This window comes from Oncorhynchus keta, chromosome 14 (assembly GCF_023373465.1).
Source record: "Oncorhynchus keta strain PuntledgeMale-10-30-2019 chromosome 14, Oket_V2, whole genome shotgun sequence".
Taxonomy (NCBI): Eukaryota; Metazoa; Chordata; class Actinopteri; order Salmoniformes; family Salmonidae; genus Oncorhynchus; species Oncorhynchus keta.
In genome coordinates this window covers 63,479,083-63,500,184 of record NC_068434.1, presented here as the reverse complement: position 1 = coordinate 63,500,184, position 21,102 = coordinate 63,479,083, and the positions used below count along the sequence as shown (strand labels likewise).

Genomic DNA, 21,102 nt, shown 5'->3' with positions numbered 1-21,102 from the left:
CTGTTGCGCCATCTTCACCACGCTGTCTGTGTGGGTGGACCATTTCAGTTTGTCCGTGATGTGTACGCCGAAGAATTTAAAACGTTCCACCTTCTCCACTACTGTCCCGTCTATGTGGATGGGGGAGGGGTGCTCCCTCTGCTGTTTCCTTAAATCCACGATCATCTCCTTTGTTTTGTTGACTTTGAATGAGAGGATATTTTCCTGACACCACACTCTGAGGGCCCTCACCTCCTCCCTGTAGGCTGTCTCATCATTGTTGGTAACCAGGCCTACCACTGTAGTGTCATCTGCAAACTTGATGGTGTAGTTGGAAGCGTACATGGCCACGCAGTCATGGGTGAACAGGGAGTACAGGATAGGGCTGAGAACGCACCTTTGCGGGGCCCCAGTGTTGAGGATCAGCAAAGTGGAGATGTTGTTTTCTACCTTCACCACCTTGGGGCGGCCCGTCAGAAAGTCCAGTTCCACAGGGCGCGGTGGAGACCCAAGGTCGGGAGTTTAATGACGAGGGTTCTATGGTGTTAAATGCTGAGCTATAGCTGTAGTCAATGAACAGCATTCTTACATAGGTATTCCTCTTGTCCAAATTAATCATGATCTGAAAATGTCAATCAATCTGCAAAGAATATTACAATTAGAACATGTTTGATTGACTTTCTCATATAGGCCTATGCATTTTAATGATCCTCATCATTACTGTACTGATAATCTAGCATAAAAAAACGATAACAGTAGTTATCTATACATGAGTCTCTCACTGAACGAGGATCAGTTTCTATCTTTTTTTTTGCCCTCAATGGTGATGGTGGTTGGTGGAGGGAACGCAGGTCTCAGAACAAATACAGCGCTTCAACCAATAGAAAAAAATAGAACAATCTCCATATCATGAACCAGGAAGAGGTTATTTGATACACGGAACTGGAATGCCACGTGACAGTCGAGCCCTGTGTGTTTCAAATAATTATGCGAGATGTCGTTTAACTCTCTTTGTATGAACAATTTGTGGAGATCTGCTATACGACTATCTTCTAACGCTGCTGTCACGTCAACGCGATTAGTGGCTATTCGCTGCAAAAGATTTGGTGATAAGCGCGGTGAGCTCTGCCAGACGAGAACCCATAGTAACAATACACAGCACGTCTCAAGTAGGTGCCCATTCATAAGGTATATTTATTCGCTGGCCTGAAACATTGTTTCAATACAGAGTGGTAGAATGGTACACGTTGTAGACTAATGTTACAATGTCATGTTACAAATGATGTGTTACAATGTTGCATCAGAACAACAGAATATAGTAACAACATAGGTAGACCTGCCTACTCATTCTTTTACAACTTGAATAGCCTAGTTTACAATCTAATGTGACAAATGTTGTTTAGAAACAATACACTTATATTCTGAGCTCACTTTAGCTACCTGCTGTAAATTTAGCTACATGCTGTAAATATATTTCTTTAATGCAACATTTCTAAAATGCAGATTAGACATGCCCATTCCTGTCGAACCATCCATGAGCAGTGCTATTATCTACCACTACTGTCAGTTTATTTTTTTTATTTTACTAGGCAAGTCAGTTAGGAACAAATTCTTATTTTCAATGACAGCCTAGGAACAGTGGGTTAACTGCCTGTTCAGGGGCAGAACTCAGGGATTTGAACTTGCAACCTTTCAGTTACTAGTCCTACGCTCTAACCACTAGGCTACCCTGCCGTCAGTGAGGCTACATGCTCATCAATTTGTTCAAACCAAACCTGGTTGCATCACCTATATTAACATCCTTATCGGTTTTGCTTTACCATAGCTACTGAATGAAGGTGAAACCAAGAAGTCAGGTTATCTCACAATGTTCTCTTACTTCTCCCAAGGAAAGCTGGTGCGGAATGGGAAGGAGAAGCAGTTAGTGGTATGTACTGATATGTTGTCATTTTAAATCCATGAAAATCTTTGAAATTGATATTAAGACATTTGCTGCCTATATACTTGAGGGAGAAGTCAACACATGTATCTTGTTCTTTTTCTTTAGGTCTTTATAGAGGGGAATATTGCTAGTGGGAAGACAACATGCCTACAGTATTTCAGCAAAACCAGTAACATTGAGGTAAAAAAAAAAAAAAAAACATGCAACACGCTTGTTCAAAATGTAGCAATTATTAATTTTCCTTTTATCCTTATGCTGCAATGTGTGTAAAATTAAATCACAATTTTACTTTTGATTTCTCAGGTGCTGACTGAGCCAGTTTCCAAATGGAGGAATGTTCGAGGGCACAACCCCCTGGTACGTGACCATTATAAAGAAGATGGTTCATTTTGATAAATGACATATTGTATGCTGATGTTAGCTCCTCCCCTCCTGCAGGGGTTGATGTACCAGGACCCTACTCGATGGGGCATCACTCTACAGACCTATGTTCAGCTAACCATGCTGGACCGACACCTCTCCACAATGGTAGGTACTCTAAAACGTTGCACTGATATCCTACTGTTTCACTACTGTTGCATGTGTTCTATCAATAGTACAGATTTCTCTTTCACCAAGTACAAAGACGTGCATTTTACATTGCATAATTAACATGGTCTGTTTTGTGTTTGTTGATTCCAGTCAGCCCCAGTGAGAATGATGGAAAGGTCCATCTACAGTGCCAAGTACATCTTTGTGGAAAATCTTTTCAGAAGGTAATGCACATGGTATATTTCACACCACTTTATAGCTGGTTTTCATTTGTGTCCAATCTAGTTCATTTTATGTACTATTTTGCTCTCTGCAGTGGGAAGATGCCAGAGGTGGACTTTGCTGTTCTTAGTGAGTGGTTTGAGTGGATCACACAGAACATTGCCATTCCTGTGGATCTTATTGGTAAGCTGTGTAGAAACACACGCTTTCTACTTTATTCTGACAATGTTGGGTCATTGGTAGAACCTTGTTCACTTAGTTCCTCCTCTGTTTTAGTTTACCTCCAGTCGTCTCCACAGACCTGCCATGAGAGGCTGAAAGAGCGATGCAGGGAGGAGGAGAAGATCATTCCTTTGGTGAGGGTAGAAGAATGACAGATTCTCAATGCTGTTCTTGGTCTCACTTCCGAGGAGTTGTAAGACTCGTCTCTTGCCCTAATCTCTCATCCTACTATCCTTCTCGCTTTTTTATTTATTTGTAAAGGAATATTTAGAGGCAATCCATCAGCTGTATGAAGACTGGCTGATAAAGAAGACGTCCTTCAATGTTCCTGCTCCAGTCCTTGTGAGTGATCAATCATTTTCACACGTGCGTTTGGGTGACAATGGTCAATTAATGAACATTGTTTATACGTTCTAGTGTCTCCTGTGATAAGCACCAGAGTATTGGTCATCGGTGTTAAGGAATCCTTGTTTTTCATTGTTGGGAAATAGTCAGTTGTTGAATAGAAAGGCAGGCATGCAGGTAAGTGATTGTTAAACAGCTCTGCTTTTGTTCACCTTACTATAATCTGTAAAGGCAGTTTCACAACATTTAATGTGTATACACACTGAGTATACAAAACACCTGATGTGACAGACTGTAACGTGTACGCTGGGAGTCGGGAAGCAAGTTCAGGGAGTGACTTTTAATAATAAATAACACAAGGAACAAGCGAGGGAGCTCTGCCGAGCCGGCCGAGGCATCCCCGGTTGCTGCACCCGGACCCAACATCACCTACACTCACAACAAAAAAACTCCCTGATGCTCCCCTTTGGTGAGGCGTTATTTTGTAATGTGTACGCTGATAGTCGGGAAGCAAGTTCATAGAGTAACTTTTTTAATAATAAATAACACATGGAACGAAACACAAGTAGCGTACAGACATGAAACAACAACGCCTAGGGAAAGAACCAAAGGGAGTGATATATATATATATATATTAGGGAAGGTAATCAGGCAGGTGATTGAGTCTGATGAGGCGCGTAACGATGGTGACAAGTGTGCTTAATAATGAGCAGCCTGACCACCTTGAGTGCCGGAGAAGGAGTATACGTGACACAGACTGACCAGGTGAAAGTTATGGTCAGTCTTATTGATGTAACTTGTTAAATCCACTTCGGTGTAGACGAAGGAGAGGAGACTGGTACAGAAGGATTTTTAAGCCTTGAGAATTGAGACATGGATTGTGTATGTGTGCCATTCAGAGGGTGAATGGGCAAGACAAAACATTGAAGTGCCTTTGAACAAGGTATGGTAGTAGGTGCAAGGTGCACCGGGTTGTGTCAAGAACTGCAATGCTGCTGTGTTTTTCACACTCAACAGTTTCCCGTGTTTATCAAGAATGGTCCACCACCCAAAAGGACATCCAGCCAACTTGACACAATTGTGGGAAGCATTGGAGTCAACATTGGCCGGCATCCCTGTGGAACGCTTTCAAACACCTTGTAGAGTCCATGTGTTGACAAATTGAGGCTGTTCTGAGGGCAAAGGGGGAGGGGTGCAACTCAATATTAGGAAGATGTTCATAATGTTTGGAATACTAAGTGTATTTCAATATTTTTAGGTAATTCCAGCAGACGATGACTTGCAGAAGATGCTCCACCAGTATGAGGAGAACAGAGAGAAGATTTTAGCAGGGAGCAATGTGTGAGTGAAGTACTCAGTATTCAGACCCCTTGACTTTTTCCACATTTTGTTAGGTTACAGCCTTATTCTAAAATTGATTTAATTGTCGCCCCCCCGTCAATCTACTCACAATACCCCATAATGACTAAGCAAAAACAGGTTTTTAGAAATGTTTTCAAATGTATAAAAAATAAAACTGATACCGCATTTTACATAAGTATTCAGAACATTTACTCAGTACTTTGTTGAAGCACCTTAGGCAGTGATTACAGCCTTAATTATTCTTGGGTATGACGCTACAAGCTTTGTACACCTGTATTTGGAGAGTTCATCCCATTCTTCTCTGCAGATCCTCTCAAGCTCTGTTAGGTTGGATGGGGAGCGTTGCTGCACAGCTATTTTCAGGTCTCAACAGAGATGTCGGATCAGGTTAAAGTCCGGGCTCTAGCTGGGCCACTCAAGGACATTCAAAGACTTGTCCCAAAGCCACTCCTGCGTTGTCTTGGCCGTGTGCTTAGGGTCGTTGTCCTGTTGGAAGGGGAACCTAAAACCCAGTCTGAGGTCCTGAGTGCTCTGGAGCAGGTTTTCATCAAGGATCTCTCTGTACTTTGCTTTGTTAATTTGTCCCTTAAACCTGACTAGTCTCCCTGTTCCTGCCGCTAAAAAACATCCCATAGCATAATGCTGCCACCGCCGTGCTTCAACGTAGGGATGGTGCCATGTTTCTTCCAGAAGTGAGGCTTTGTATTCATGCCAAAGAGTTCAATATTGGTTTCATCAGACCAGAGTCTTGTTTCTGTTGGTCTGAGAGTCTTTAGTTGCCTTTTGGCAAACTCCAGGCGTGCTGTCATGTGCCTTTTTATAGAGGAGTGGCTTCCGTCTGGCCACTCTACCATAAAGGCCTGATTGGTGGAGTGCTGCAGAGATGGTTGTCCTTCTGGAATGTTCTCCCATCTCCACAGAAGAACTCGAGAGCTCTGTCAGAGCGAGGATTAGGTTCTTGGTCACCTCCCAAACCAAGACCCTTCTCCCCTGATTGCTCAGTTTGGCTGGGCGGCCAGCTCTAGGAAGAGTATTGGTGGTTCCAAACTTCTTCCATTTACGAATGATGGAGGCCACTGTGTTCTTGGGGACCTTCAATGCTGCATAAATGTTTTGGTACCCCTCGACACAATCCTGTCTCGGCGCTCTACGGACAATTCCTTCGTCCTCATGCCTTGGTTTTTGCTCTGACATGCACCGTCAACTGTGGGACCTTATATAGGCAGGAGTGTGCCTTTCCAAATCTTGTCCAATTAATTGAATTTACCACAGGTGGACTCTAATCAAGTTGTAGAAACATCTCAAGTATGATCAATGGAAACAGGATGCACCTGAGCTCAATTTCGAGTCTCATAGCAAAGGGTCTGAATACTTATGTAAATAAGGTATTTGTTATTTTGTATACATTTGCAAACATTTCTTAATCTGTTTTTTTTCTTTTCGTTTTGTCATTATGGGGTATTGTGTGAAGGTTGCTGAGGATTTGTATTTATTTAATTCATTTTAGACTAAGGCTGTAACGTAACAAAAGGTGGAAAAAGTCAAAGGGTATGAATACTTTCCGAAGGCACTGTATATATGCTGCACCAACAATGGCAGTAGATATGTTTCTTGTGTGTAAACCAGGTTATTATAGTCCAAGAGAGAACACCAGAACCAGCTAGTGGAGTTTCTTGTATTATATTACTGTTACACACTGTCTTAGAACAACTCTGACCGGTACATTTTCAGACCGCAAGTATTCCATACTGTATATTTACTGCTACAAGTTGCTTTCCAACCTATGTTACATATGTACTTGGTCATTTTTGTTTGTTTCACTGACCATGATGGATTCTCTCTATATGGGAATATGATGCATTGTTGGTTTCGTAATGTTGATCATGTGGTGACAGCCCTACAATAATACCTACATTTTACAACTGCTGGGACATAGCGGTACCACCTCTGTAATACAAAGCATATATTTTAAGGGGCTGCTGACTAACATAGCTATGTGTTTTGTTCTTATTTTATTTACTGCTAATATATAGAGGAGCATGTTGTCAGGCTGGAATTGCACTAGTTGTAAACGGTTATCGGGTTTAAATATTGTACTTTTTTCGCTGAGTTCGTTTTAATAAATGCCTAAAAGTGATTTTTGTACAATAACATGTTAATTTATGCAATATTGCTGAATAAAGTTAGTGTAACTGTCTTTTGTATGATCCACTTGAACTTCTGAAGACCATGAAAGTTTTTCACATTTTTATGAGTTAAAAAAGGTCATAACATTCTGAATACAATTGGACTAACATTTTCATAAACATTACAAAGCATTCAGTAGTCTCAATGACAATGAGCAAGGAAAGTAAGTGCAGGATTGGCGTAGAATACATTTCAGTAAGGCACTGTCACTGTAAGAGAACACAGTGGAAACATTACCTCCTCCGTGGTCCTTCTGTGGCTCAGTTGGTAGAGCATGGCGCTTGTAACGCCAGGGTAGTGGGTTCGATTCCCGGGACCACCCATACGTAGAATGTATGCACACATGACTGTAAGTCGCTTTGGATAAAAGCGTCAGCTAAATGGCATATATTACCTCATAAATTAGGTCAAGCATAATTAACATTGTATTAAAAGTCTATCACCTGAGAAACAGTACAAAGCAAATGCCAGAAAATACAGAAGACGCATTAAATTCAACGAGGTCATTCTTGTCACCTTCATACATTGAATCCACAGGAGGTTGGTTGCACCTTAATCGGAAGATGACGGGCTTGTGGTAATGGCTGGAGCAGAAAGATTGGAATGGTATCGAAACATGGATTGATGCCATTCCATTTACTCAATTCCAGACATTTATGAGCCATTCTCCCCTCGGCAGCCTCCACTGATTGAATCGCTTCAGACCAAAACAACTTAGTGGCAAGTGATGTTTCAGACCTGTCAATCAATTTCCCTCTGTGTTCTGATCATGACCGTACTTCCTCTAAGGCTCGTCCACCATGACATAGGTCTGAAGCAGCTCGTCCTCTGTGGTTTGAGGGATGGGGCCCTCCATGTCCTGGTGCTGAGGGCCTGTGGAGGGCTGGTGGTCAGCAGCAGTAGGATCAAACACTGAGGGGTCCAGGTGGCTGGTTGGGACATAGATGGAGTGAGGTGGCTCTTTGATGGTGTCCCTACTAAGAATGTGTTTGTGGGGACCGTCTGCTACTTCACAGGTGCTACAGCCTGGGATGTTACAAACCGGCACCAGAGAGGGATGGCACATTATGGGCTGGCTCTGGTCCTCTGCAGAATCCTGTTGAGGGGACCCATCATGGTCATTGCAACTGGCATGTGGTGGTGCTGTCTCTTCTACAGGGTATTTCAGGTTCTCCTTCACCTTGTTGTCCTCCATCTCGTGCTCATGGACATGCAGTTGGCCAATCCTCTCAGCCAGCTTGGTCAGCTCATCTGCATCATCGGCCTCCTGACCCTCTTTGGTCACTTCTACCTGTGGAGGAGTTGGTCCGTGGAGCGTGGCAGTAGTCTTGTAGGCCTTATCTTCTGGAGGCTGGAGTTTTGGGACTGCTTCTGTGAGATGGGGTTTTGGTGCTGCTGTGGTGTGAATGGAGATGGACTGGGGACCACTTACATCACTGCCAGCTAAATTGGCTGCACTGCCACCTTCCTCGGGTGCGTTCTCTTTGATAAGTCGCCTTCGCGATACAGGAGGTCCACCCAGTGGCTTACTGAATATTGGCTTCTGCCTTATGGCAAGGTCTGGGTAATTCTGCTGCATCTCCAGGATAGATCTGTCATCGTTCAAGAATGCCCTGGGTGGTCTGATTCCTGGAGAGTGTGTCGTCTCAATAGACTGAACCTCCAGGTTGAGGGGTATCTGTCCATCATCCTGTTGCCTGCCTGGTGTGCTAGCGGTGACAGGGTTCTCCTCAGTTAAGTCTCCCTCATCTGTCTCCACTGGTCCTGGGTCTACCAGGGAACAACCATTTGATAGACCCTTATCCTCGTTCTCCTCTTCTTTCTGCATTTGTAAGGGCTCTGTTTCAGACTCCTTTGCTGTCTCCTCGGCAGCCTGGGTGTTATGTAGTGGTGCAGCTCTCCTCTGTAGAATCTCCAGACACTCAGGCTGTGACCGCTGTCCCATGAGCTCCAACAGGTACTCACACTCTGTTCGGGCCAGGAAAAGCTCAAAACCCATTTTCATGGCTGTTTCAGGGTCTGCATTGTTTGTGAGTCGGTACTCTGTGTCAGTTTCCAGATGATATCCTATCGTTTCAAGGATACTTTTCGTGGCACTCTTTGTCAGGACCGGCTGGATGCAGTAGACAAAGGGGCCAGTGAAAGTCTGAGTGGGAGATAAGTGTTAATTATCACATAATTTCACAAGCCTGGCAAATAATATAGCCTGATACAGTTTACTTTCACTTCCTGACATGTGACAGCTGCACCTTTGCATATGTGGCGTGTGATTAGAGATGGCATTTCAATGTAAAATCATAGTCATATATAATCCCTCTAATTACTTCTTACTCTGACAATAATAATTTGTGCATGTGCATTAGGCTAGCCTAAGTCTAGACATCTCTGCACCCCATTTTCTTGTGTGCATTGCGCAAGACAAAATAAGCCTAATTGTCGAAATATGAATACCATACTATTTATATTTTTACCTTGACAATCTTGATTTCCTTCTTCCACGGGTAAAGAAAAAGATTTACACAGAACATCTCCAACACCTCTGTGGCTTTAATTAGCGCGCTGAAGAATGTTCGACAATCTTTAAAGCCTTGTTTTACGCATTCGGATGCAGTAAAGTAGAAGTCAAAATGAGAAAATCTTTCTCCGGGGTCTGTTTCTAACAGCAAAAATCGTCTAGCTTCCACGCTAACCTGTTTCTCTTGGCATAGTTTCAGGTTACCCTTACTCCAAATCTGATCATAGTAATTTAGGTAATCGTCGAAAGCCTCTTTACGTGCTATAGGCGTTTGGTCACCGTCACCACCCTGCATATTTGTTGTTGTTGTTGAAAAAGACTGTTTAGTTAGGCTACACGCTTCTTTTCTGATTTAGAAACAACATAGGAACAAGGAAGTATGACGAGTGAAAGAGGCAGCACACTATTGATCTGAAAGGCTAGTCAAATGGGTAAAAAATGACAATATGCGGAAGCATGACTGTTTCGCTACAGTTACGGTGACATTAGATTTGCCCATGTATCAATTAAGTTTCTTCTCCAGTATCGGTTTTGTGCTGCATAGTACGACTGACATCTAGAGGATAAAATATAACATCCGTTATAAACTGAAGACATGCGTCTTCCAACAGATGGTGCTACAGGAAAGAAAAATATATAATATTCTAGTCATGCCACAAACCTGAGATGATGCTGAAAAGGCTGTATCAGTTCTTCTCTGTAATGCTAATTAATCAACTTCCAGTGTATCTCTCTCCATCGGGTTGTTTTTCTGTGTTTCTACAGGTGATAGATGTTACATGTCCTAACCAAAAACAATGAGATAAAGAATGATGATAAACCCTTGAATTATGAATGCATAGCGGCATCTCCTCCCTACCTTGGAGCCTGATTTAGAGAATATTTCAGTTGAATAGTGATAATGTTACAACTATTTTGCAATGGCATGGTGATTGTTCAGGCATTTAGATGATTGGGTACCTTGGAGGCATCGTTGTAAGACACATCAATGAGGTTCTTTCCCAGATGATGTCTGCCTGACCAATGGTAACCTCCCTCACCTCTAACTCACGACAGAGACCAGAGCTGCTCCAGAGAGCTCTCTTCTGCTTTGTCAGTCTCGCCAGGAAGGAAAACACAGTTTAAATGATTCCCCTCCTAAGTCAATAAGATCCGGGTGAGTGCAGTATTCACAAAGCCCCATAATGGACGCTGTGGACTTATTATCTCGAGTGCAGTGGCACTAGATGAAATTAGCTTTCTGCTGGCACGCCCTAATAAGAGCCTTGCACTGGGCAACGAGGGTAATTAGGAGCAGAGCAACCGCACAGACCATCTGCTCAGTCGGATTTACATTAGCTAGCTAGCCCAGCACCCAAACACAACAGTCAGAGCAGATCAGAGGGGAACGAATGGCTGTCAACAGACAGGATGTCACAGCATATTCCCATGCATTATACATAGCAAGATTCGATTTGGAAAAACGTTTAGGGAAACATTTTGCCAATGTAGATAATTGCGCTACACTGTTTCTGCACTTTTGGATGCCATACAAACACTCATCCCCAGCTCCCTCCTCTGTCATCCCTATGTTTATTAATAGTAATGCTCCTCTTCCTATTTATATTACAGCTACTCCTGTAGTGTAACCTACACGTAAAACAGGAAGGCGATTTCAATGCCCAGAGTCGCAAAACCAGAACGAACAGTCACACCGACTCAAATCATAGAGGTCAAATTTATTTACTTTCCCCAATATAAGAAATTAATAAAAGCTCTAATACAAAACATGGATTTACGTTGATGACTGTGATTATAGGAAACATTTTTTTTTGTCACACAGGACAGTTGTGCACAACAGTGGGACTTATAGGGAAACTATACATTGGAAGTGTACATGTACAGTATTACACATTATTTCACATTTATGTTGAACATGTACTTATTGTGCTACCAAAAGGAAGTAAACAACAAAGACAAAACAGCATGTAAGACCAGAGTGAACCGCATTGCAGTTTTACCTCAACAGGTGTTGGACTAGGTCTTCCAACACAGTTACAGAGCATTTCTACTGACTTGTAAAAGGCAGGTAAAGTTGCATTTCTAGATACCTCTGTGTGTGTCACAATGCACACAATCTAATACGTTGTACTATTCACTGCATTGCACTTTTAGATTTCAGTTGGTGAAACACAAGCCCATCATTATTATTGTATAGCATCGCTAGATTTGCAGTAGCTACATAATAATAAGCACAAATGCTCATTGTCAAGTTATTAACACATCATTTTTAGCCCAAACATTGCTTTATTTATAGGGCTTGACATGACATTTCTGACCACAAATAGACTATGTATTAACACGTGCCGAGAACAGCATTTGGTTTTAAAAGCCATTTAACCAAACTCTCTCAAAGTCAAATCCACTCGATGATGATTGGCACAAGAATGTAACGCAAGAAAAATAACCTGTTGATCTTTAATCTTTAGACATTTTTGCCTAGTGCGAAGCTTCTGTGTTGTAGTACATCTACATTCTGGTGAATCTCACAACAACTATTTAATAGTAGTCTTTCCACAGTTATACACATTATTGTTAAAGCTATTCTAAATAAATACTCATCTCTTTATAACTTTTATCCACAATGCCAGCAATGCAATCATGCGACTAAGTCATATATAAAATATTCTTTAAGGGTTCATCAGTGAGGATATCACTTCACAATAAGGGATTTGGTAAGATAAATGAGGGAGACTATGAGAAAGAGTTGGCTGGAACAGAGATACCAAGTTCTGGGGCCAAATGCAGTGGTGACAGGGGGTCACTGACTCCACAAATACGGTTGTATACACAAAATATGGACATTATGTCACATTTTCCGACTGTGTGCTTTTTCTGGGGTTTTAATGATGAACATAGACTTATCTGAATAACAACAAAGTAACACAAGCCTTGAAAAATAGCAAGCTATTTGGAAAAGGAAAGCTCTTAATGTGTTAATAAGTTGTAAGTTATTGTGGCTACAATGTTAAGCAGTCTAACAGTCTTAGACGTAGTGCTTGGCAGGCACAGACATTTCTATACCATTTATACATGGATGACAGACATGCAAAAACATTTCAACTGAAGAGAGTTTATCTGTACAATGAATACTCACAACCAAAAACAACATATTGAATAATCATTTGGAAGCATTAAAAATATTCCAGCATATTGAAAAATACAATGTGTTTAGGCGGAATAATATTTTGGAGAAAAAAAATGGATTATTTATTATAATATCAAAGATGTCAGTACTAAAGTATAGTAAATCCCTCATCACAGTAAACTGTGCGCAAATCTAATTTTTCCTTCCCACCAATTGTCAAATACCATTGTATCTCTGCTACAAGCTATGTTGTACTTTGATGTTAGCTGGCGAATGGGTCACGTTCATAGTCATTTCACTTATGAACTCCCCAAAAAGCTCTTCACAAAAAGAGGAGTAGTGAGAGAGAGAAGAGAAATGTGTGGCAGTGCACGTTCGGAGACTGAAACAGAGCAGTTGGGATCGAAATGGACCTCAGCCCCCAGAGGGGAAACCTAATTGTGGAGAATAGACAGTATTTCCAGCTCATGTAAACGTGTTTATATCCAGAAACCATATAAAACCGTATACCACAAAAATAATTTATTTAAAAAATACCAACACTCTTAGAAAAAAGGGTTCCAAAGGGTTTCTTTGGCTGTCCCCATAGGCAAATCCTTCTTGGTTCTAGGTAGAACCCTTTTGGGTTCCAGGTAGAACCCTCTGTGGAAAGGGTCCGACATGGAACCAAAAGTGTTCTACCTGGAACCAAAAAGGGTTCTTCAAATGGTTCTCCTATGGGGACAGCCAAAAAAAACGTTTAGGTTCTAGATAGCACCTTTTTTTCTAAGAGTGTATAACACTGGGGTATATTTATCAGTTGAAATTACTGGACATTTTACAGACTGTGGGAGTCCTAAAGTCAGCTAAATATAAATCAAATATTATTTTCATATAGAAAATATTAATAAAACCATATGGATATGTGATGGAATGTGAAATTAGTCATTCTTTCTATTGTGTTTTTTATCAAGAGAAATTCCATTACAACATAACAAAATCCAACAGTACATACAAAATATCTATGTGAAACCACTTCAGGTTACCTCTAGTGTTTTTGTGCTAAAAACAGACTTTGATAATGCTTCCTAAATGCTTGAATGCCTCCTAACCTGAGACCAATTTACAGTATGAAGTGAATTCCCTCTGGACAGAAAGACAATACTCCCCCAGCCCCAGTTTACCAGTAGTAGCCCTGTGATTTCATGGCAGTGCCCCAGTAGTAAAGGGAGATCGAGTGAGGAGTGGTGCGGGTAACATCTTAGAGTTTGGAGACACAGCTTATCCAAGAGGTAGGGGAAGGAGAGGAAGGCGCAGACTGAGTTTAGGTTCAACCCAAACTTTCAGCTTCGGTCCAGAAAGTAATTCTCTGTTGATACTGCCTGTCATGCACAAAGGGACACTGGAAGAAGCAGAAGAGAGTTAGGCTGGGAGGTGTGTGTGTGTGTGTGTGTGTGTGTGTGTGTGTGTGTGTGTGTGTGTGTGGTGTGTGTGTGTGTGTGTGGCTGTCTGCACAAAGAGCATTGGAGAGGACTATCCCAGTCAGCTCTACAGGATCCTGTGTGCGACAGCCCGGGCTCTCTGGGGACTATGGCTGTCTTCTGATGGGTGTTTGAGCAGGTCCATGGGCATCAGAGGGATGGGCTGGTTCTGCCTGCTCACCACCACCTCGTACGGGGGCGCTTCCTCCAGGGGGAACGCTGACAGGGAGATGGAGGATATTGGCTGCTGCCTGAGCTCGTGCAGTCCAATTGCGTAGTGGGAGGCGGCGGCGCTGCTGGCGGACACCCAAGAGGCTCCAGCTCCAGCAGACGGCTCCTCCATCTCCAGGCTGGTGTAGGTGGCCTGCTGGTGGCCCCGCTGACAGGGGTCTGTGAGGGAATACGGAGGGGGGTCGTCTGTGGGGACGTATATCTGTGTCGCACCTGGTCCGACACATTCATCATAGCTGGAATAAAGAAGAGTATATCAGGTAAATAGGTATAACATTTTAAAAGAGGATATCTCCAGCCTTCAAACAATGGTAGGCCAAGTGTTCATTTAGCCTATGCTGATGGACCTGGATTCTATGTTTGTAGTTAGCAACATGAACACAAATGAAATGTTTAGCATAAGAAGACTAAACATAATATAAATCTGAATGGTGAAACAGGCCTGTTAGAGGAGACTCTTGTCATCTACTGTGAGCTCTTTTCCTGTGTGGCGGCTGCTAGTCTTGGTTTGGTGCTTTCCATGGCAGAGCCTGCCAATGGACAATTGTTTCAGCTCTCACATAACCCACAATCCCACAGTGCACTGGAAGTCTGTCTAGCACATACAACCACCCTACTCGAGCTGCTGGGCTTTATAGAGGCCCTGTAACACAAAGAGAATAACAACACATCCGCCACGCTGATCCTCAACACGGGGGCCCCTCAGGTGTGCGTGCTCAGTCCCTTCCTGTACTCATTGTTCACTCATGACTGCATGGCCAGGCACGACTCCAACAGCATCATCAAGTTTGCAGATGACACATCAGCGATATGCCTGATCATCAACAATGATGAGACAGCCTATTGGGAGGAGGTCAGAGACCTGGCCCTGTGATACCTGGACAGCAACCTCTCCCTCAATGTGATCAAGACAAATGTGATGATTGTGGACTACAGGAAAATTCTCATTGACGGGGCTGCAGAGGAGCAGGTTGAGAGCTTCAAGTTCCTTGGTGTCCACATCACCAACAAACTATCATGGTCCAAACACTAAGACAGTCGTGAAGAGGCGACGACAAAGCCTTTCCCCCCTCAGTAGACTGAAAAGATTTGGCATGGGTCCTCAGATCCTCAAAATATTCTACAGCTGCACCATCGAGAGCATACTGACTGGCTGCATCACTGCCTGGTATGGCAACTGCTCAGCCTCCAACTGCAAGCCACTACAGAGGGTAGTGCGTACGGCCCAGCACATCACTGGGGCCAAGCTTCCTGCCATCCAGTACCCCTATGGCAGGCGGTGTCAGAGGGAGGCCCTGAAAATTGTCAAAGACTCCAGACACCCTAGTGATGGACTGTTCTCTCTGCTACCGCACGGCAAGTGGTACCAGAGCGCCAAGTCTAGGTCCAGTCTATGGCTTCTTAGCTGCTTCTACCCCTAAGCCATAAGACTCCGAACAGCTACTCAAAGGGCTACCCAGACCCCTCTTTTACACTGCTGCTACTCTCTGTTTATTATCTATGCATAGTCACTTTAACTCTACCTACGTGTACATATTACCTCAATTACCTCGACCCCACAGGTGCTCCCGCACATTGACTCTGTATCGTACCCCCTGTATATGGCCTCGCTATTGTTCTTTTACTGCTGCTGTTGAATTCTTTGTTACTTTTATTTTATATTTTTTATTCATCTATTTTTTACTCAACACTTTTTCCCCCTTAACTTCGTAAAGCATTGTTGGTTAAAGGGCTTGTAAGTAAGCATTTCACAGTAAGGTCTACAACAGTTGTATTTGGCGCATGTGACAAATAACATTTGATTTGATTCGATAAGCGGTGAGAGAGAAAGAGAGAAAGAGGCGAACATGTTGTCAGTCGGGCCGACTGGCTTGGATAACATTATGTGAGATACGTTTGCCACGGCCCATCATCATATGTGTAAACCAACCGCTAAATCGCTCTCTACCACCCCGACACCGACCCCAGGGGATATCTGGGAATAGAGAAAATACAGCGGGATTATTCAATCGGTGGAATTGTAAACAGTATCACCCTCTCAGAGAGCGGGTGTGGGGAAGCAAGGCAAATGGCACTGTGGCTGTGGATTACTTAAGCCTGTCACCTCCGGGTTGGGCCGGGTGATACACAGAGATTTAATGATGAGAGAAGGTATTGGGAGCCGGAGTAAATGAGATCTTTATTAATCATAGACTGGATGAGAGTTCTACTTCCTCTACACAGGGCTTCCAGTAAAAAGTTTAGCTAAGCTGAACAGTAGGAACATTCACAATTGACCTCGAATCAGTCCAGCTATAAAGTGTATTAGATATACACTGAGTGTACAAAACATTAGGAATAACAGCTCTTTCCAACACAGACATAGACTGACCATAGACTGACCAGGTGACCTGCGGGCTCTCCTTCACTGTAGCCAACGTGAGTAAAACATTCATACAGTCAGGTATCTGCTCCTCATAGAGACATACAGTCAGGTATCTGCTCCTCATAGAGACTCATACAGTCAGGTATCTGCTCCTCATAGAAACCCATACAGAGTCAGGTAGCGGGTCCTCTCCTCTGCTGGTGCTCTGTGCTCAGTGGGACAGTAAAAGGTGCTGTCCAGGAACCTCAGTAATGACTGCTTGATTTCAAATGAGTCGCGGAGCTGACTAACTCCCTGGCCACTGCTCCCTCCACCCTCCATCACTATGCTGCAGAGTGCTGCCTGTCTGCCTGCGTGCAGAGCTATTTTAGACTCTGGCCGCGCTCCGGCTCATTCAGACAGACTTAATGTCCCCAGAACACAGCAGGACAGAAACATTTGACATGATCCGGGGTTACAGACAAAAACAGGATTTGCCATTAGCCGGTGCTGTAGTACAAAAATGGTTCATAAGGCCATTTTCTATGCAAGACTACAGTGGGCCATTAATTTGCCATATAGCAGTACAAATCCAGACTGAAACCTGACGGACAACATTGACTTTATTCTAAAACGTTTCACCTTTTTTTCCTATCCTACTTGGATCGAGACATTGAAAGAGACTGGCTAACGATTTTGAGTAAAAAGGTGAGAGTGATCTGAGATACTTTGTAAAAAAAAAAAGGTGAGAGTATTTGAGATACTTTGTAACTGTGTAACCAAAGCAACAAGAAAACATCCTCCTCCTGGTTCTGCATGTGTAACATGCTCTGTTATGTAATGACTGCATAACACAACAACATTAAAGCAGTGGGCACAGAAACGCCAACTTACTATTGAGAGGTGAAGACACAAAAGGCAGTCGGTGGTGATGCATACAGTATCTCTCAATTACTTTATTATCTCAAATACTTTCTTCTAAGAGTTGAAGAGGAGGATGATGCCCTACTTCTTATTAGTAAATGTTGCATTATCTTATTAGTTCAAATTCTCTCTGCTAACTTTCTGTTATTGAGTAGATTGTATTCCATACTCTTATGCATCATTGGGTACAGCTGTGTAGACAGCTGAGCAGTATCAGAACAAACTGACCAGGGGTCATCTGACTACTTGGAGTATCCTGATGTTGTGGGTAGAGAAGGATTTGTTTAGCTAGTAATCACTGTCGAGCACTGGGACCCTTCAAAAGCACTAAATCAGGAGTTCCCCAATATTTTGGGGCCGCGACACCACCATGTAAAAAAAAGTGATGGAATCAACAGCCAATGTTTACCTTTTTAATTAGAAATATGACAGTCTATTACAAATCAGTCTGACACTATTCATGACAGTATTTCAATCTGAAGGAAGTATGGTTTGAAGTGACATCAAAAACGTATTGAGAAGTTCAGAAGATCATCAGGGAATAATGTTGTCTGATCTTCTGTGTAGAAAATAACATAATCATTGATAATGTTTTTCCCATCCCTGTCTGATTTAGTGCCTGGTCTTGTCCACTCTGTCCTATTGAGACCAGCGTAGCTTGTGGGCATCGTAGAGGTGATGGGGTGGGGTCATAATATTGTGTAGTTTAAACCGTTCTAAAGATAGAACAACATTTGTAGGAAGAAAACTGAAACCGCTCTGTTTATTACAACCACATATAACGGCTACCGGAGGTTACTTACTTAACCGTGGTTCTATGAACCAAGCGCCCCCCAGTTAATCTCGCAACCCCATTTTCAAATCAGGTGACCCCACATGAGGCTGCGACCCCTAGTTTGGGAAATCCTGCACTAAATACTGTACATAATACCCACATACCTCTTAACTTTTATAACCCATATTGTTAGTCAGCTCTAGTCAGAAGGAATGTAAAGTTATCAGCTGTTGCCCTGGATACTTTCAGCTGGGTTTTTTCCTACTCGTTTTTATGAATAAATTATGATCATGCTGATCCAGGAAAGAGGGGAGAGTCTCAGCTTGCAGAAGTGTGTGTATGTGTGTGTTTGTTTACGTGTGTCTGATATTCATCACACAGCTCAGCAATGTTATTAATCCCTTCAGGGTGCAATAAACTACCAGCACCACATAAACATTGAAAATAGGGCTTTTTCGCTCGAAATAAACACGCTGATACAGACGTTTGTCGAGAGTCACTCCAGAATTTCTTTGCCAGGTATGGTAGCGCTGTGGACACCTGAGGGCCTAGCTGTTTTCATGCCAGGGTTTCATGAGTGTTACACCAAGCTGAGAATCCCCTCTCTGATTCGGGTGAGAATACTTTGCACGTTGCAGTCACCCCCCTTATGGGAACTATAAGTCCCCTAGGATGCTAACACAAGGTGTTGCATCCTAAAAATAATTAATGGTTAGCTAGCAAAATCAGATATAACACTGCTACAGCCTAGCCCTGTTTAGATTGTCTAATCAATCCTGCCTGCAGTCTACTGCTGTTTTCAATCATCTACATGCTGTATGGGGTGGTAGGTAGTCTAACGGTTATGAGCATTGGCCCAGTAATCGAAAGGTTACTGGTTTGAATCCCTGAGCTGACTAGGTGAAAATCTGTTGATGTGCCCTTCAGCAAGGCACTTAATCCTAATTGCTCCTTTAAGTCTCTCTGCTAAATTAGGTAAAGGTATGTTTGCATACACATTCATTTCCCTGAGCACAGTTGTATAATTGAGCATAATGTGTCATAGGATGAAACTACAGTACGGAGAACCATGGGACTTCTCCAGAAACACCTGCGGCGCATATGACACAGAATGTGTTACATTCCAACGCCTAGAGAGGCGTTCACAACTATGATACATGAATGCAGGTGCGTTAGGCTGTCAAAAAGTTGGACGTAAAGGGCTGTATACATCTTTATATGTATACAATGTACTCCAAAGCCCAAGGAGAGGTGTGGGTCACTAGAGGAGGACCTCTGGCTTCCGGCCTATAGCTCTAGAGAGATGACAGCACTGACTGGAGCATATGGCCCAGGCTGTCCACTGCACTGCAGGGCTGGCACAGGGACCTCACTCTTTCAGCTCCCTGGCTCTGTCAGAGGCCCATGCCTGTAGAGCTATGTACAAGAGCAACAGTGTGTGGTTATGAATGTGCTGTGCATACCTTATTGTGCATATACCTGTAGATGTTAGTGTGAGTTATTGCATGTGTGTGAATGCATGCGTGTGTGTTTAAATTAGAATACACTCAGTGTACAAAACATTAAGAACACCTGCTCTTTCCATGACATAGACTGACCAGGTGAAAGCTATGATCCCTTATTGATGTAACTTGTTAAATTCATTTCAATAAGTGTAGATGAAGGGGAGGAGACAGGTTAAAGAAGGATTTTTAAGCCTTGAGAAAATTGAGACATGGATTGTGTATGTGTGCCATTCAGAGGGTGAATGGGCCAGACAAAATATTTAAGAACCTTTCAACGGGGTATGGTAGTAGGTGCACCGGTTTGTGCCAAGAACTTCAACGCTGCTGTTTTCACTCTCAACAGTTTCCCATGTGAATCAAGAATGGTCCACCATCCAAAGGACATCCAGCCAACTTGACACAACTGTGGGAAGCATTGGAGTCAACATCCGCCAGCATCCCTGTGGAACGCTTTCGACACCTTGTAGAGTCTCTGCTCTGACGAATTGAAGCTGTGTTCTTAATGTTTTATACACTCAGTGTATACAGTACCAGCCCAAAGTTTGGACACACCTACTCATTCAAGGGGTTTTCTTTATTTCTACTATTTTCTACATTGTAGAATAATAGTGAAGACATCAAAACTATGAATTAACACATGGAATCATGTAGTAACCAAAAAAGTGATTTATATTTGAGATTCTTCAAAGTAGCCACCCTTTGCCTTGATGACAGCTTTGCACACTCTTGGCATTCTCTCAACCAGCTTCACCTGGAATGCTTTTCCAACAGTCTTGAAGGGGTTCCCACATATGCTGAGCACTTGTTGGCTGCTTTTCCTTCACTCTGCCGTCCAACTCATCCCAAACCATCTCAATTGGGTTGAGGTCAGGTGATTGTGGAGGCCAGGTCATCTGATGCAGCACTCCATCACTCTCCTTCTTGGTCAAATAGCCCTTACACAGCCTGAAGGTTTGTTTTTGGTTATTGTCTTGTTGAAAATGCCATGCTGGTTAAGTATGCCTTGAATACTAAATAAATCACTAACAGTGTCACCAGCAAAGCAACCAGAAACATCACACCTCCTCCTCCATGCTTCACGGTGGGAACCACACATGTGGAGATCATCCGCTCACCTACTCTGCGTCTCACAAAGACTGCGGTTGGAACCTAAAATCTCATATTTGGACTCATCAGACCAAAGGACAGATTTCCACCGGTCTTATGTCCATTGCTCGTATTTCTTGGCCCAAGCAAGTCTCTTTTTATTAGTGGGGTCCTTTAGCAGTGGTTTCTTTGCAGCAATTTGACCATGAAGGACTGAGTTATTTAAATTTTCCGTATTGACTGACCTTCATGCCTTACAGTAATTAATGATGGATTGTATTTCTCTTTGCTTATTTTAGCTGTTCTTGCCATAATATGAACTTGGTCTTTTACCAAATAGGGCTA

The 21,102-nt window shown here is 42.8% G+C and overlaps 3 protein-coding genes across 6 annotated transcripts in view; 1 reads left to right on the top strand and 2 right to left on the bottom strand.

The window, feature by feature from the left end:
• The first annotated feature begins 898 nt into the window (after nucleotides 1–898).
• On the top strand, nucleotides 899–6,800 carry LOC118393758 (thymidine kinase 2, mitochondrial-like). Of its 3 annotated transcripts, none has more exons than XM_035786801.2 (10): nucleotides 899–1,148; nucleotides 1,869–1,906; nucleotides 2,027–2,101; nucleotides 2,225–2,278; nucleotides 2,360–2,449; nucleotides 2,603–2,676; nucleotides 2,769–2,857; nucleotides 2,951–3,030; nucleotides 3,158–3,238; nucleotides 4,500–6,800. In XM_035786801.2, the coding sequence occupies exons 1-10, from the start codon at nucleotides 974–976 to the stop codon at nucleotides 4,584–4,586; spliced, it is 843 nt and encodes a 280-aa protein (XP_035642694.1). In that variant the 5' UTR covers nucleotides 899–973; the 3' UTR covers nucleotides 4,587–6,800. The 3 variants fall into 3 exon arrangements, with proteins under 3 accessions (XP_035642694.1, XP_035642695.1, XP_035642696.1); XM_035786802.2 differs by having other exon boundaries at nucleotides 1,019–1,167; XM_035786803.2 differs by having other exon boundaries at nucleotides 1,036–1,167; nucleotides 1,874–1,906.
• Nucleotides 6,801–7,188: 388 nt separating this feature from the next.
• On the bottom strand, nucleotides 7,189–9,869 carry LOC118393757 (uncharacterized). Its single transcript, XM_035786800.2, has 2 exons — nucleotides 9,262–9,869; nucleotides 7,189–8,936 (listed from the first exon to the last, which is right to left on the bottom strand). The coding sequence occupies exons 1-2, from the start codon at nucleotides 9,598–9,600 to the stop codon at nucleotides 7,575–7,577; spliced, it is 1,701 nt and encodes a 566-aa protein (XP_035642693.1). The 5' UTR covers nucleotides 9,601–9,869; the 3' UTR covers nucleotides 7,189–7,574.
• Nucleotides 9,870–11,003: 1,134 nt separating this feature from the next.
• Nucleotides 11,004–21,102, bottom strand: part of LOC118393756 (protein BEAN1) — a 44,107-nt gene continuing 34,008 nt past the window's right edge. For both annotated transcript variants that reach the window (XM_035786798.2, XM_035786799.2), the window contains exon 6: nucleotides 11,004–14,359. In XM_035786798.2, the coding sequence (XP_035642691.1) occupies nucleotides 13,960–14,359 (400 nt within the window). In that variant the 3' untranslated portion in view covers nucleotides 11,004–13,959. The remainder of the gene's footprint in view (nucleotides 14,360–21,102) is intronic.